A 15399-nucleotide genomic window follows, 5' to 3' on the forward strand; every position below is an offset into this window, starting at 1 on the left:
AGCTATAGAAATGGCAGTGGGCTGAAATGCTCTGGTATTTCCGACAGGTGATCAGAAACAGAGGGCCTAGTTCTTCTCACCTCGGTCCTGAAAAACGGAAATGGGGACACCCCTTTTAAGAATACTTGTTATATCTTTGGGTCACCGGGGCTAGCTGCATAGCTTTGCAGACATGGCCCACTGCCTCTAGTGCAGCTTTTCTTTTGTACTCCTCCAGTTCTCCTACAGTGACTTCCATTAGTTTCATTAATGGGATCTGATGTTGTGAAACTATTAAGCGGGTGGTCTCCTCTGCTCACTGTCGATGGGTGATGTCAGTGGAGCTGCCACTGCTATGCTATGCAGTCAGCCCTGCTGACTCGAGGACATGACAAATCCTCTATAAGAAGTGACATACCAGATTCTAAGTAATGTAATATAGACAGAAATGGGTATAGGCAGTCATAATGCTCATTGCCATTTCACATGTCAAGGCCCTGACTTAAATATATTATCTGCTTAGTGTACTGATGCAAGAATACAAATACTATTGTGGTTCTTACCAATAAAATGCTAGCTGTATAGTGCCTACTATTATTAATCACAATCAATAATATTCAAATGCGCATCAAGAAAATCTACAGATTTGATAGTAAAATAGGACATTGCTATTTTCATGGTATATTTTGAAGTAATACATGTGAACCTCATGGACCTGTGTCTTTTTAGATGTAGCACTAAGTGTAGCATAAATACTACACAATGATCTCAAGAGAGAATTTCTAAACTGGACATCCTGTTCAGGCAAAGAAGCAATGACAAACTCAAGATAACAAGGTATGAAGGGTTAAAGGGGAAAATCTATATCAGCTATCATCTACACTTCATTTTGCTAATTCAAATCCTATACAGAAACATTTTTTTCATCTGTTTATACTTTCTAATTGTGCATTTTTTAATTTTATTTACATGATTATGAGGACAGCCATCTTGCCTAACCTACCACTTTGCACTGTGGACAGCATTTCAGAGATTTGTTTACACTAGACATACAGACATACGGAAACTGTCAAAGTCTTATTGACTTTCATGGGAGTGTTTTTGGAACTTGCACTGTGACTTGTGCAGCTGTCACAGTGTACAGGTCGGAGGAGGTGGTAAGCCGTGTCTATCACCTATTGTCAATAGTGGATCCTGTGTTATCTGTCTCTAATATTATAATGTTGATGCTAACTTTCATTGTAATCCTGCCTGTGACTATAATGAGATGACTGCTAAGCAATGATCTCTGCAAAGCAGGCAATGTCAGCCTATGATGAGGCTAAGTGGCCAGCAGCAGTTTAAGAATCTGTGGCAGTCCAAAAACAGCTTGGATAGAGACACATTCATGTGTTAGATGCTGATGGTGGAGCTGACCAGAGTCGCTTCCATTCAGTTTGTCTACTGGCCACGCTCTGCCTATGTTTTCTTGTATTCTGCTGCACCTTTAGTAATGGTGTTTCACACAACACAAAAACAGCCACTAATTATTCTAAACTTGTGGGAACTTTAAGGTGAAGATGGTAACTTTATTTGGTAGTAAAGATAATGAAGTACACTTTACTAATACAATCTAAAAGTTAGACAGAGCAAACTTAGACTAGGAGGTCTTAAAATATGCCAGATGTATCACAGCTACATGGGAAATCTAATCTAACTTCATACCACCCACTAGACGGCTTAGTGTACGCAAAAAAAAAAAAAGCAACAAAATTTGGGAACAATTTACCACTATTTGGAGAAAGTTTTGGCACAGTTTAGGTCATTCCCTTTTTTAGACTAGTCCGAAAATGTCAAAACACATATAGGAATTGTGACGTAATTTGTGCCAGAAAACTTGGGATTTTAATAGTAAATCTTCCCCAGTGAATTTAAAGGCTATGGACTCGTTGGGATCTTTGTTTTTATTGAATTGCACAAATTGTGAGATAAAAATTTAAAAACACAGTTAAGCTTCTGGCTACAGTACATAAAAAGTAGCTAGATGCCATTCAGCGTCAATCCTATCTGACGACTTGGTCTCTAACCTCTCCTGAACACTCATTTATGCTAAATTGTGATTGATTTTATCGCACTAATTTTATCACATTCACATCCAATATGAATAAGCTTACATGCTTTTTCTTGCACCACACTTTGACCAGTTTGCCTCACCCTAGGAGGGCGATTTTGGGGTCATTCAATTCCTTAGATGCTGACCACAGCCATAAAATCCCAAAATTTGAGGCGGGTACATTCAGTGACCCGTCGAGCCCAATGTTAGGAAGATTCAAGTGTTGCTAAGTGACGTTCATAGTCTCATGATGTATCTCTCTAGGGAGACTATGAACGTCCCTGCTGGCTGGAGCACTGCTATGAAAGAAGTGACGCGCGCGCGCACACATACACACCACACCACGCCCCTGTCTTATCTCCGGACCGGAGCACAGCCAGGAGCTGAGAGGGCTGTATAATTGTTGCTAAGCGACATCTCTCCCCCTGACCGTTGCATGACTATAAACGTTGCTGCTGGCTGAAGCGCCAGAGAGAGACAGAAGCGTCGGTGAGAGAGAAAATCCCCCGTGAAATATACATGGGGAGAGAGAAGCAGCATGGAGAGATGGGGAGAGAGAAGCAGCATGGAGAGATGGGGAGAGAGAAGCAGCATGGAGAGATGGGGAGAGAGAAGCAGCATGGAGAGATGGGGAGGAAGAGGAAGAGAGAGATAGGGAGGAGAACAGAAGCAGCATGGAAAGAGAGAGGGGGGTGTGATTCACAATAACCACTTTTCCAAACATTTTATGTTCGCGTAGTGAACATCAGGTCAATCTAGTTCAGTAAAAGACAGGAGGGGCTGGAGACTGATCTGCCAGAGTGCCTGCCTGACAGAACTGACACTATATGTGCAAGCAGCAAAAGTCAAACAATGCAAACATTTTTCATAAATGACAATGAAAAAATGTTTTTGAGTCCATAAAACATGCAATTCTATAATACTTAATAATTAGTATTCATTATTTTTATATCAGATTCGTGTATGAACATTAGCACCTCTGTGCCATTACCGATCATCATGGATCAGCATACCCAAGGCCTCACTAGTTTTATGGCCTTCTGTAGGTGATCTATTATGATTAGATAAAACGTGATTATACATTTTCACTAATGCATGTGAATCGGTATTGCTAAACCTGATGAAGGGTGCACATCTCAACAAGCTGTTCTTGAAAATGTAATGTTACTGCAAATATAGTTTAAAATACAATATTCATTTCTTTGGTACAAGTGCTGTAATACAGCTCCAATCACGCTGTCTTTGGTATAAGCCATTTGGTTCTAATGAACAGAAATCTGTAGAACCAAAATGCATTCAACAATAAGAGCTCTGTGTAGATCATATATCCAATGGACTTTCATTTCAGAGATAAAACTCCAGAATAGGTCTTTTTAATCCTCACTCCTCAAATTCATACTCTTTAAGCTTATCCCTTCAAAGGAAAGTCTGCCAAGCTGAATGTATCAGTGCATATATTAGAGGGAGCATAAGGAATAATGATGCCTCAAATTGTATTGAGCCTTTAAGGTACTTCAGAAAACATTTATGCCCACTGCACTGCACACATTTACACACTTCTGACTGTCATGGAGATAAAGCTGCGGGGCTATTGATGTGCAGTAAAATGCTAAATTAATGTGTTTTCATTATATTTAACGGCATTGCTGATTGTTTAACATTTTAGGTAGTATTTAGAATTTTATTGCTATAATTTCCAACTACATATTATTAAGTCGGTGCAGTTCCTTTGTAGACCCAAAGCTTAACATCTCCATTTACTACCCAAGGTCTTCCCATCTTTTCCCTGCAGTGCACAGATGGAACATAACTCACAGTTCTTCTTGTCTTTACATTTTTTGTTCTTGAGATTACAGTTTAATGTCCTGAAGTAGCACAATCTATGCAATCTTCTGCTTCATGTAGACTGAGCAGGAGGTATCTAGGTAGATATGTGTATGATGGGGTGGCAGTGCATTGTTCTAGCATTTCCTGTTACCAATCTAGTAGTGAAAGAGTTGTCTAGATGAGCGGACATGCTGTTGCCTGAAGAATAAACTGAGGCAGGTGGACTGCAAGGTGGAAAATAAGTCTCTAGAAATGCAAGTAACACGAATTTTACTCTCAAGGCCTTTGTCACATTAGCATATTTGCGCATAAAAAATTTTGCGCTCAATATGTAGAAAATGTAACCCATTCATTTCAATGGGTTCTTTCTAGAGATGAGCGAGCGTACTCGGAAAAGCACTACTCGCTCGAGTAATTTGCTTTATCCGAGTATCGCTGTGCTCGTCCCTGAAGATTCGGGTGCCGGCACGGAGTGGGGAGCTGCAGGGGAGAGCGGGGAGGAACGGAGGGGAGATCTTTCTCTCCCTCTCTCCCGCCCGCTCTCCCCTGCTCACCGCTGCGACTCACCTGTCAGCCGCAGCGGCACCCGAATCTTCAGGGACGAGCACAGCGATACTCGGATAAAGCAAATTACTCGAGCGAGTAGTGCTTTTCCGAGTACGCTCGCTCATCTCTAGTTCTTTCATAAACGCATTTTTTTATGCACAATTACATTGCTGGGAAAAAAACCGCAACATGCTCTTTTTTCCTGCGTATTTGTGCAGGAAAAGAACACATCTTGAACTCATTATACTAATTGGCCATTTTATTGGCTGAGAGCATCGGTGTATATTTTTTTGCATGAGCAAAAACTGCTGTTGTGCAGGCAAATACACAGTGCTCCGTGCACAAAAATGTGGCATAAATACACATATGCTCGTGTAACACAGGCTTAAGGTTTTAAGCAGGTAAATTTAATGGAAAGCATTTAGCTGTTCGCAAGCTGAAACCCATTATACCATGGTGCCAGCTTTATATATTGTAATCATAATCTAGGGAATTGCAAGTAGATAATGAACGTATTGGTGCCTATCAAGCATATAATTTGACTGGCTGATCTACGAGGCTTCGCCTAAGTTAATTTGGTGCAGGCGTTTACCTGTTCGCACTGAAAAGTCGTGGTTACTTCAGAGGAACCAAGGTATACAATATTTATACTCATAGAGGAGCGTTAGATTCTCCTCAGACTGCATGTACTGATGTCCCTCTGCAGAATGTACCCCCCTTCGACTCTCCTCACTTTTTACCCTTAAAGGTAACGTCCATTTTAATTCAAATTGACCTCCAGACTTGAGGTTGAAGCCCCGTCTTAGCCTTAAAGGCATGCTGCATCCCTGCAGTCCATGGCCACTTTTTAAATGTATTTTACAGTCTTTCAGTATATACACATAGAAGTCAGTTAGATTGTTCTCATCATATACACACAGAGATCAGTTATATTATCCTTAGTATATACACACAGAGGTCAGTTATATTCTTCTCAGTATATACACACAGGGATGAGGTAGATTCTCCTCAGTATATGCACACAGAGGTCAGTTAGATTCTCCTCAGTATATACACAGAGGAGTGTTAGATTCTCCTCAATATACACACAAAGGAGGTGAGGTAGATTCTCCTCAGTATACAAATCATTTCTCTAAGCTTTATGATTTTTGAGAAAAGAACTATATCATGTATTGTGGGTTTTCAGTTTTTCATGCTTAGAATTGAATATTGAAGTTTCAACTCCTTTACTTCTCCTATTTGTACGTAAAGAATGGTCGTGGCTAATTTCATGTTTGTGCGGTTCAGATGTATGTTATTAAATACATTACATAGGGGTCACTTACTTTTGCACTTAGAATTGAATAGTCTAGTTGCGACCCTTTTACTATTTAGGACCTAAAGAATACTGGTGACAAATTTCATATTTGTACGACACCGGGAAGGTAAAGAATTAGATTAGGTCAATTACTTTTGCACTTAGCATTGAATAGGAAAAGTAAAGGGGTCACAATTTGACTATTTAGGATCTAAAGAATGGTCATGCCGAAATTTCAAGTTTGTACGACATCGGGACGGTAGAGAATCAGATTAGGTACATAACATAGGGTGTCACTTACTTTTGCATTTAGCATTGAATAATCAAGTTGTGACCCCTTTACTTTTTCTATATAGGACCTAAAGAATGCTCGTGCCAAATTTCAACTTTGTACAACACCGGGAAGTTAGAGAATTAAGGCCCATTTAGACACAATGATTATCACTCAAAAGCCGTCTTGACAATGATTAGTCTCATCAGGGATTCACAGCGGGATACAGCTGATACTATTGTTTCAGCTGTATCCCGCTCCCTGATGACAGCTGGGTATGAAGAACACAGCGGTCCAGCTCTGTTCTCCATACCTGGCATAACAGCTGGGTGCTCCATGCAGAAAACATCTGGATGCAGAAGACAATCAGAGGACAACCTGCTTGTCTTCTGCATCCTCTGCACTGAAAGCCCGGCTGTTATACAGCCGAGCGCTCTGTGCAGAAAACAGCTGGATGCAGAAGGCAAGCGGGGACACTCTGCTTGTCTTCTGCATCCTCTGCTGCGAGCGCTCAGCTGTATAACAGCCTGGTGCTTGGAGCAGAGAACAGCTGGATGCAGAAGACAAGCGAGGGCACCCCGCATGTCTTCTGCATCCTCCACTCCGAGCGCTCGGCTGTGTCTAGATGGGCCTTTAGATTTGGCTTAATTACTTTTTTACTTAGCATTGAATAGTCAAATTGTGACCCCTTTACATTTCCTATTTAGGACCTAAAGAATGGTCGTGCCAAATTTCAAGTTTGTAGAACCTCGGGAAGGTAGAGAATCAGATTAGGTACATTACATATGGGTGCACTTACTTTTGCACTTAGCATTGAATAATCAAGTTGTGACCCCTTTATTGTTCCTATTTATGTCCTAAAAAGAGTGCTCATGCCAAATTTCAAGTTTATATGACACAGGGAAGTTAGAGAATTAGATTAGCTACATTACATAGGGGTGCACTTACTTTTGCACTTAGCATTGAATAATCAAGTTGTGACTCCTTTACTTTTCCTATTTAGAACCTAAAGAATGCTCGTGCCAAATTTTATGTTTGTACGACACCGGGAAGTTAGAGAATTAGGGGCAAGTGAGTGAGTGAGGGATTTGCCTTTATATATGGATAGATATTCTTGGTTAATGATCTTTACCCACGCAGTTCACTACTGGTAATATTTCAATCGGCCAGTGAATGTGTGTTTATAACGTCTTTCCCCTTCTCTACTGCATTTGTTTGGCAAAAGTCACCTAAAAGTCATGATTTAAATGCACATAGGAGCCACACCTAGTATTATAAATGTCTCATGGTAGGTGGAATTAGGGGGCTGTTAGAGATTTAGGTTCCAAGAGCCTTAAGTTACATCTAGAGTTATACATGTTGCTTAAAGGGGTTGTCTCGCGATAGCAAGTGGGGTTATGCACTTCTGTATGGCCATATTAATGCACTTTGTAATATACATCGTGCATTAAATATGAGCCATACAGAAGTTATTCACTTACCTGCTCCGTTGCTGGCGTCCCCGTCGCCATGGTGCCGTCTAATTTCAGCGTCTAATCGCCCGATTAGACGCGCTTGCGCAGATGGGTCTTTTCCCTTCGGCTCGGTCCGGCAGCAGCGGCGTTCTGGCTCCGCCCCCTTGTACGCGTCATCGCGTAGCTCCGTCCCGTCACGTGCCGATTCCAGCCAATGTTACTGGCCTACTATGTTACTGGTTCATGCGCAAATACGCTCTATAGCTACGAGTGTATTTGTGCATGCGCCCATGTGTTTAAGCCCTAAATGAGATTGTTTCTGTAGCCTGTGCAAGTGATTTTTCTCCAAACCCATTCAGATGAATGGAACTTTGAAATGGACATGACTAAAAAATTGCTTAAAGGGGTTGTCCCGCCAAACAAAGTGGGGATATACACTTCTGTATGGCCATATTAATGCACTTTGTAATATACATCGTGCATTAAATATGAGCCATACAGAAGTTATTCACTTACCTGTTCCGTTGCTAGCGTCCCCGTCTCCATGGTGCCGTCTAATCTTCAGCGTCTAATCGCCCGATTAGACGCGCTTGCGCAGTCCGGTCTTCTCCCTTCTGAATGGGGCCGCTCGTGCCGGAGAGCGGCTCCTCGTAGCTCCGCCCCGTCACGTGTGCCGATTCCAGCCAATCAGGAGGCTGGAATCGGCAATGGACCGCACAGAAGACCTGCGGTCCACCGAGGGTGAAGATCCCGGCGGCCATCTTCACAAGGTAAGTCAGAAGTCGCCGGAGCGCGGGGATTCGGGTAAGTACTGGACGGTTTGGTTTTTTTATGCCTGCATCGGGTTTGTCTCGCGCCGAACGGCGGGGGCTATTGAAAAAAAACAACCCGTTTCGGCGCGGGACAACCCCTTTAAGTGAACATGTTCATAGCAGCTCCAAAAACGTCTCAGCTTTCTCTAGGAAAATATAGCAACTTCCTTTTAACAGTTTGTTTCCTATAACTTAATCTAGTTTTTCAGCTGTTACACTGATGATGCAGCCCTGAGTTGCTGCAAACTGAAACTTTTTCTATAACTTTACCTGCAGAAATCAAACCTACTCCTACCCAAGCACAGGAAGCAGAGGTAATCTATGAAAGGGGAGACAACAATTCTGTAAACACCAAACACAGCAAAACTGGCAAAGGAGGGTACAGATTTCAACATATGGAACACAATATTGGTGGCAGAGCTATTATCTCTAATATATGCAACCATGGCCTTTGTTCTCTAGAGTAGAACAGGAAACACTTAACAGTTGCATCTACATGCAACGATCGCACAATAAAATACTGCATATGTAGAAGAAAATTCAGAAAGACATTGGGTGATAAAAACACCTTTCTCCATACAACTGTTGCAGCAGTTGTACAAGAGTCATGCAGCAAGTCTACATGTATGCCTGGCCCTAGCAAGTGACCACAACCACAGCTCTTTGTAAAGAAGAACTTTCAGCCCCCAACGCAGAGCAGATTGTGTACAGTCAAGTGTGAAAAAAAAACAACTTACAGGCTGCCCAGGTTCATCTCCCCCAAGTATCCTAAAGCCAAAGCCCGACTCTTGCCGTCGAAGGTGAACATCCAATTCCTTATAATCCGGCCCTGTTGGTACATAAATAAATTATTATTAATAATAACTTGGCTGCAGATGGAGCCAGCACTAAATACACAGTAATCAGACAGAAGCATTGTTGTGTATTAATGATGAGTGGTTCATGGATATTATTCATTCGACATGGATCACAACATAAATGAAAGGCAAACACTGAAGGACCATGCTAAACTGAGAGAGATAATGTTATTTACCGTATTAAATGAATTACATGGTACAAAGGGAAAGTTAGTCTCAAGTTAACGGAAATATTCACTGCCAGGAATACATAAAAGAGGCATTACACAATAAGTATGATTTCTTCACACTGGTAGAGGTAGAGGGGGACGTTCAATGTAAAAGATATAAAGCAACACCATAAATACTCTGGTGGGGAGTTTTACTGGCTGGGAGATAAGCTGCACCGTGTGGTCAGTGACTTGCTACAGGATAGCAGAACTCATCTCTAGGATTGAATGTGTCTTTATATCATTTGCTCATGGCAGACATGTACGTCTATGGTCTCAGCACCTGCAGCAGGATGACAACTCTCACATCTGCTGCATGGCGTTTTAGATTTGACATAATTTATGCACTTACTGTACATCAGTAACAATGATATATTTAGTACTGTTGGGAGATGACATGTGCCCTATTGCTTGATGCTCTGTCACACTATCTCAAGCATGTATTCACTGTCACTGACAGGTATATTCATTCTTTCCAATATCACAGGACTTTTTGCCTCAATCATTAACTATGTGACAGAGAGCTATTCCTGCCATGCTATGTGTTGGTAGTAGAATATGGCGATGAAAGCACGGCTCAAATATTGAATAGCCACTAGGTTAGGAAAACAGAATAAGGATTTGGCTAGAGCTGAAATCTAAAAATATTTGCTGAAGGGTTCTTAATGTTCAAAGCCAAGCAAATATAACTCAAATTATTTTAAACCAATGAATATTTCTGCATTTAATATGAGTGGTATCAAATGACAAACCTCAACTTCTCAGCATTCGGTGTCAGTTTAATGGTTTACAAGACATTTGATTAGATATTAAGAAATTAGGGAGGTAAACAAGTGGCCCAAGGAATTTTCTGGACTGGACCAACATCTCATTGGCTACAGGCTCTACGGTAAGGATAGGCTACACCTGATTCGGGAGGGTGCAGTTGTACATTGGGAGTAGATGGCTAGTTTAGAGGAGTCTTTAAACTATTGACTGGAGAAGGGGTAGGGGAGGGGGCATTACAGTATAGTAGAAGATAGTATAGATATTAACCTGGGGTTAAGTAATGAAACTGGGAGTGGAATGCAAGGAGTGGTAAGAGCAGCTAGTAGGAAAAAGAGGAATAGATATGCGGAAATACATAAAGTCTATGTATACTAATGCCGAAACCACCTCGAACTAGATTACTGGAAATGTATTACCTTTGTTTTTTTTCAAACTGATTAAAACCTATTCCAATCTGTTTTTATTTTCTGCTTGTATTTTTTTTTATTCTACTGTCTGTACATGCAGTTCTCATGGGCCATTAACATAATGGACAGGAGCAAAGCCCTTGATTTCCATGGGAGTGTTGTTGGACTACATGTGCAGAAGCCATTGTGCAGGGAGGGGAGAAGGTAAGCTGTAACATCACCTATTGTGAATAGTTGGTCTGATGTTATCTATATGTAGGTGTCACCTTACATTGTAAACCTGCCTGTGATGATAATGAGATGACTGCGGAGAGGTTTTCTCTATAGAATATGAAGTGTCAGATTGGATGCCATTCTTGTAAATAAGATTGCAAGCTATGTGAATTAGATTTCTGGAGAAGGCAGGTTGATCCGGGGGTTTAACCTAATTGTCATATTTGGAATCAGGAAAGAATTTTTCTCCTAATTTGGTGCAATTGGAATCTATCTCATGGTTTTTTTTTTTTGCTTTTCTCAGGATCAGCAAGGTAGGATTATTACAATGGACCTGTATCTATTTTCCACCTGATCAATTATGTTACCAAGTACAAGAAATCATTTTTAGAATGTCTTCACATGTTGCTGGTTTGGAGCGGATTTTGACACAGATTTGGGTGCAGATCTGCTGATTTCACGCTTGCAATAAAATTCAAAGTAATTGAAATCTGCTGCAGATCTGAACTGAAATCAATAGCAAATCAACTACCTGTGAACGTGTCATTAAAGCCACATGGCTGGAAGAAAAACTCCATTCTCTGAAAAACTGAAAAGTCAGATAAAGAGAACCCAGAGGGCTTCAGAAAGTGATTAATAAGGTTCAGCAAATAGGCCATTCATTGAGAAATTGATAAACAAAGTACAAAATTGTATAATTTTATTATACAATGTAAGATCTCTGCTTGCAGACATTAAGCAGGAGGTGTATCGTTTACTTGCAGAGAATAAAAGTCTGCCCTAATCATGTGATAGACACACAGGTGCACGGCTCATTACACTACTGTTATCAGAGCTGTGTATTATAATGAGCCATGGCCCCTGTGTCCATCACATGACCAGGACAGATTTAAATCCCCTGGAAGTAAACAATTAAAGGTCCTATTCAATGTTTTCAAGATTACTTCTTGCTGTCAATTAACAAGTGATGCAGAAAAGTATAAAAGGAAAATTATACAACACTTCATTACACAATGAATAACTTTTTTTGCTGTACCTTTAATACCCCTTTTGAATTTCCTCAACCCCTGTAGACTACCCCTACCCAGATGATACAGATTAGTGTAATTTTAGGATGAGGAGAGGTCCGGCAGGTTTACAGTGACATGATATTAATCGAGACAAAATGAGACATTGACACGCTTTATTATATCCAGACCAATGGTTACAGTATACATATATTTACACAAGGACACTAAATGATGGACACAAATTGCACGGGACAATGAGTGTTATGGAATACTTGCCAGCAGGATCCGATCTGAAACCAGCTCTGGGTGGCACTTGCTCTGAATAGGAAGATGAGGAATTTTCATAAGAAAATGCTGTAAAACTAACTGCAAAGCAACTTATTCAGTTGTGTATCATTTGTACATGTAAATGGTATATCACTAATAGAGGAAACATAGTCCCTGTAAATATGAAAGCAGGTTCAAATATTGCATGATATTAAAATGTGTCCAACAGAACTTACAAGCACTTATATCTAAAAGGTTACTAGTTATACTTTGTTAACTGGTCGAAGAAATCCACCTCTTATGAAAAATACACAAATTAAAGCTATTAAGTCAAAAAATAGATGCTTATTATTAACATGAATATAATTAAAACTGCAAATGTTAGAGGATTGTACTAAAGAAAGATGAGGAGAAAAGGAGAGTAGCTGAATACATTTAAAGACCTCATGTACAGCATGTAATCGCTGAGGCACGCGATTGGCTGGAAACACACTGGAGCATATCACAGGTAAGAATGGGTTGTAATTAGAGATGAGCGAACGTACTCGTTTAGGGCGATTTCGCAATCGAGCATCGCTTTTTTCGAGTGACTGCCTACTTGGGCGAAAAGCTTTGGGGGGCGGCGGGGTGGAGCAGGGGGTAGCAGTGGGGAACAGGGGGGGGGGGGGGGGGGGGAAGCTCGCTCTCTCCCCCCCGCCCCCACTCTCCCGCGCAACCCCCTTCTCACCCCCGGCGCCCCCCGAATCTTTTTGCCCGATTAGGCAGTTACTAGAAAAAAGTGATGCTCGTTCGAGTAATTGCCCTAAACGAGTACGTTCGCTCATCTCTAGTTGTAATCCCAGAAATTCCCTTTAACCAAAGAGCAACCACATTCAAAGTTTTATCTTGAAATAGTGTAACTGCATTTTTAAAGCATAATACTGGACTGTTTTTGTTCTTGAATAAAAAATCATTTGGTTTGTACATAGGGTATTAGGTCGGGTTTACAAAGCAAGAAAAATGGGTGCCAAGAGTTTGGCAAGATGGCTCTTAGTAGAGTAAGTTATGTGTGGGGGAGCAGCATATTACGCTGATAATCAATACCAAGCAGCCATCTGATCAAAAGACAGCACTAGAATCAATAAATAAGAAAGTAGGGCTCCAAAGAATTTTTTTTTTTTTTTTACAAAAGGACACATAATAGTTTTTTTCCAGGCTAAATAAATGTATGGTTAACATAATTTGCTATTCTGTTTGGCAAAAGTACTCAAAAGGAATAGAAATCTGCTTAAACAGAGACCTTAGAGGTCCACATTTGACACATTAAAGCCTGTAGTTCTGTCGAGGGTTCTTATCATGATGCCGTTTTAAGGAGTCCAAAAGGAACCCCAGGACCGAAACCTGCAATGTAGTCTAAACGTTGCATGAGGCTATCCCAGTGGCAGGGAAATTAAGCTGCCCAGTCAGTCTATGAGTAGCTTGAATTCTCTCTTTTGTACTACAGAGGATTAGGTCTACTGGCAACTAGACAAAAAGCAAGAGTGTCTTCTATTATCAAATCATTTCTACTTATGTGGTGGGGTAGTTTGATTATATTAGGGCATGGAGAGGTCTACACTTACTCCCTTACTCACTAATGTCGGTTTAAGAATCTCTAGTTTTAACTGTGAAAACAATCAGATAATTTGTACATTTTCAAGCATGAATTTATATTCTACGATGTTTCACTGGAACCTCTTAGAAGATTACTGTCTTTTACAACCTCAATTCCCGGACACTGTGTAAAATGTAAAGAAATGTAAAAAAAAAAAGGATGCAATGATTTGGAAGTCTCATATAACCATATTTTATTCACACTAGAACATTGAACACACCAGAAGACATTTTTCCATTTCAGTAAAAGAAAATAATTCAATTAGAAATTGACGGCAGCAACACATCTCACAAAAGCTAGGACAAGGTTAACAAAAGGTTGGAAAAGAAAGTGGTACTAATGAAGAACAGCTGGAGGGTTAATTTTCTACTAAGTTACATGACTGTGTATAAAAAGTGCATGTTATAGAGGCAGAGTCTCTTAGAAGTAAAGATGGTCAGAGGTTCACCAATCTGTGAAATACTGCGTTCCTCAGCGTAAAATTGTGAAGACTTTGAACATCTCACCATTTATAGTATATAATATCAAAAGAAGAAATTCATGTGCACAAGGAAAAAGGAAGACTATCAATATTAGATGATTGAGATCTACGGGCCCCCAGGCTTCACAGTATTAAAAAAAAAAGTGTGATTGTTCTCGGTAAGAGAAACCAAGTAATCTTGTAGATATGATACCTTTTAATGGCTAACGAAAAGACATGATGTTATAGCAAGTCTTTGATCCTACTCAGGGATCTTCCGCAGGCATAAAGACGTATTTATATGAACATATACACATGATCGCATGGGTGGGCACAAACATGGTGTGCTTAATTTGTATTTGAACCGAATTTCAGAACAGGATAGGAGGGCACAGACATGTTGTGATTAATAGCTTTTAGAAAGGGATGAACAGAACAGTAAATGCTTAATTAGTCCAGTGACCAGGAATGCTCTGGGTTTCTCATATTTCATAATCTCCACTGATGTAAAATCCCCCTCTGAGATTCATTCCATTTCTGATACTATCAATGATGGTTATAAACTTATATTCCAAAATTCTTCTGTGACATTGGGACTTAAAATTGGCTTTAAGTATAATAACTTACATATGTTATCAAAGGTATCATATCTACAAGATAACTTGGTTTCTCTTACTGAGAACAATCACACTTTGCTCTACTGGCTAACACGGTACTAAACTTTTTTCATTTTTGTATTAAAAACAGACATGCCTCTGTAATGCAAATCCCTGCGTGGACTCGGGACTGCTTCTAGAAATCATTGGTCAGTAAACATAGTTCACTCTGCAACCCACAAATGCAAGTCATAGCTGCATCATGCAAAGAAGCAGCCTTATATCAACACAATCCAGAAACGCTGGTGTTTTCTCTGAGCCAAAGTTCATTTAAAATGGACTGAGGCAAAATGGAAGACTGTTCTGTGGTCAGATGAATCATATTTTGAAATTCCTTTTGGAAACCAAGGGCGCCATGTCCTGTGGGCTCAGAAGAAAACGGACCATCCAGCTTGTTATCAGCGCACAGTTCAAAAGCCTGCATCTCTGATGGTATGGGTTTGCATTAGTGCTAATGGAATGAGCAGCTTGCACATCTTTAAAGAAATCTATGCGGAGCAGTATATAGAGGTTTTAGAACATATGTTCCCATCCAATGTCTCTTTCAGAAAAGACCTTACATATTTCAGCAAGACAATGCTAAACCACATACTGCATCCATCACAACCGCATAGCTTCACAGAAGGGGAGACCGGTTGCTG

The 15399-nt window shown here is 40.4% G+C and overlaps 1 protein-coding gene across 5 annotated transcripts in view; it reads right to left on the reverse strand.

Annotated features, from left to right (window-relative positions):
- MAGI2 (membrane associated guanylate kinase, WW and PDZ domain containing 2) overlaps positions 1–15399 on the reverse strand; it is a 955112-nt gene that overhangs the window by 94331 nt on the left and 845382 nt on the right. For 4 of the 5 annotated variants that reach the window (XM_066592005.1, XM_066592003.1, XM_066592004.1 and 1 more), the window contains one exon: positions 9016–9107. In XM_066592005.1, the coding sequence (XP_066448102.1) occupies positions 9016–9107 (92 nt within the window). Of the gene's footprint in view, positions 1–9015; positions 9108–12018; positions 12061–15399 lie in introns of all 5 variants that reach the window. The other variant, XM_066592007.1, reaches the window with a different exon arrangement.

The sequence above is a fragment of the Eleutherodactylus coqui genome, chromosome 2 (genome assembly GCF_035609145.1).
Source record: "Eleutherodactylus coqui strain aEleCoq1 chromosome 2, aEleCoq1.hap1, whole genome shotgun sequence".
In the NCBI taxonomy this organism is placed as follows: Eukaryota; Metazoa; Chordata; class Amphibia; order Anura; family Eleutherodactylidae; genus Eleutherodactylus; species Eleutherodactylus coqui.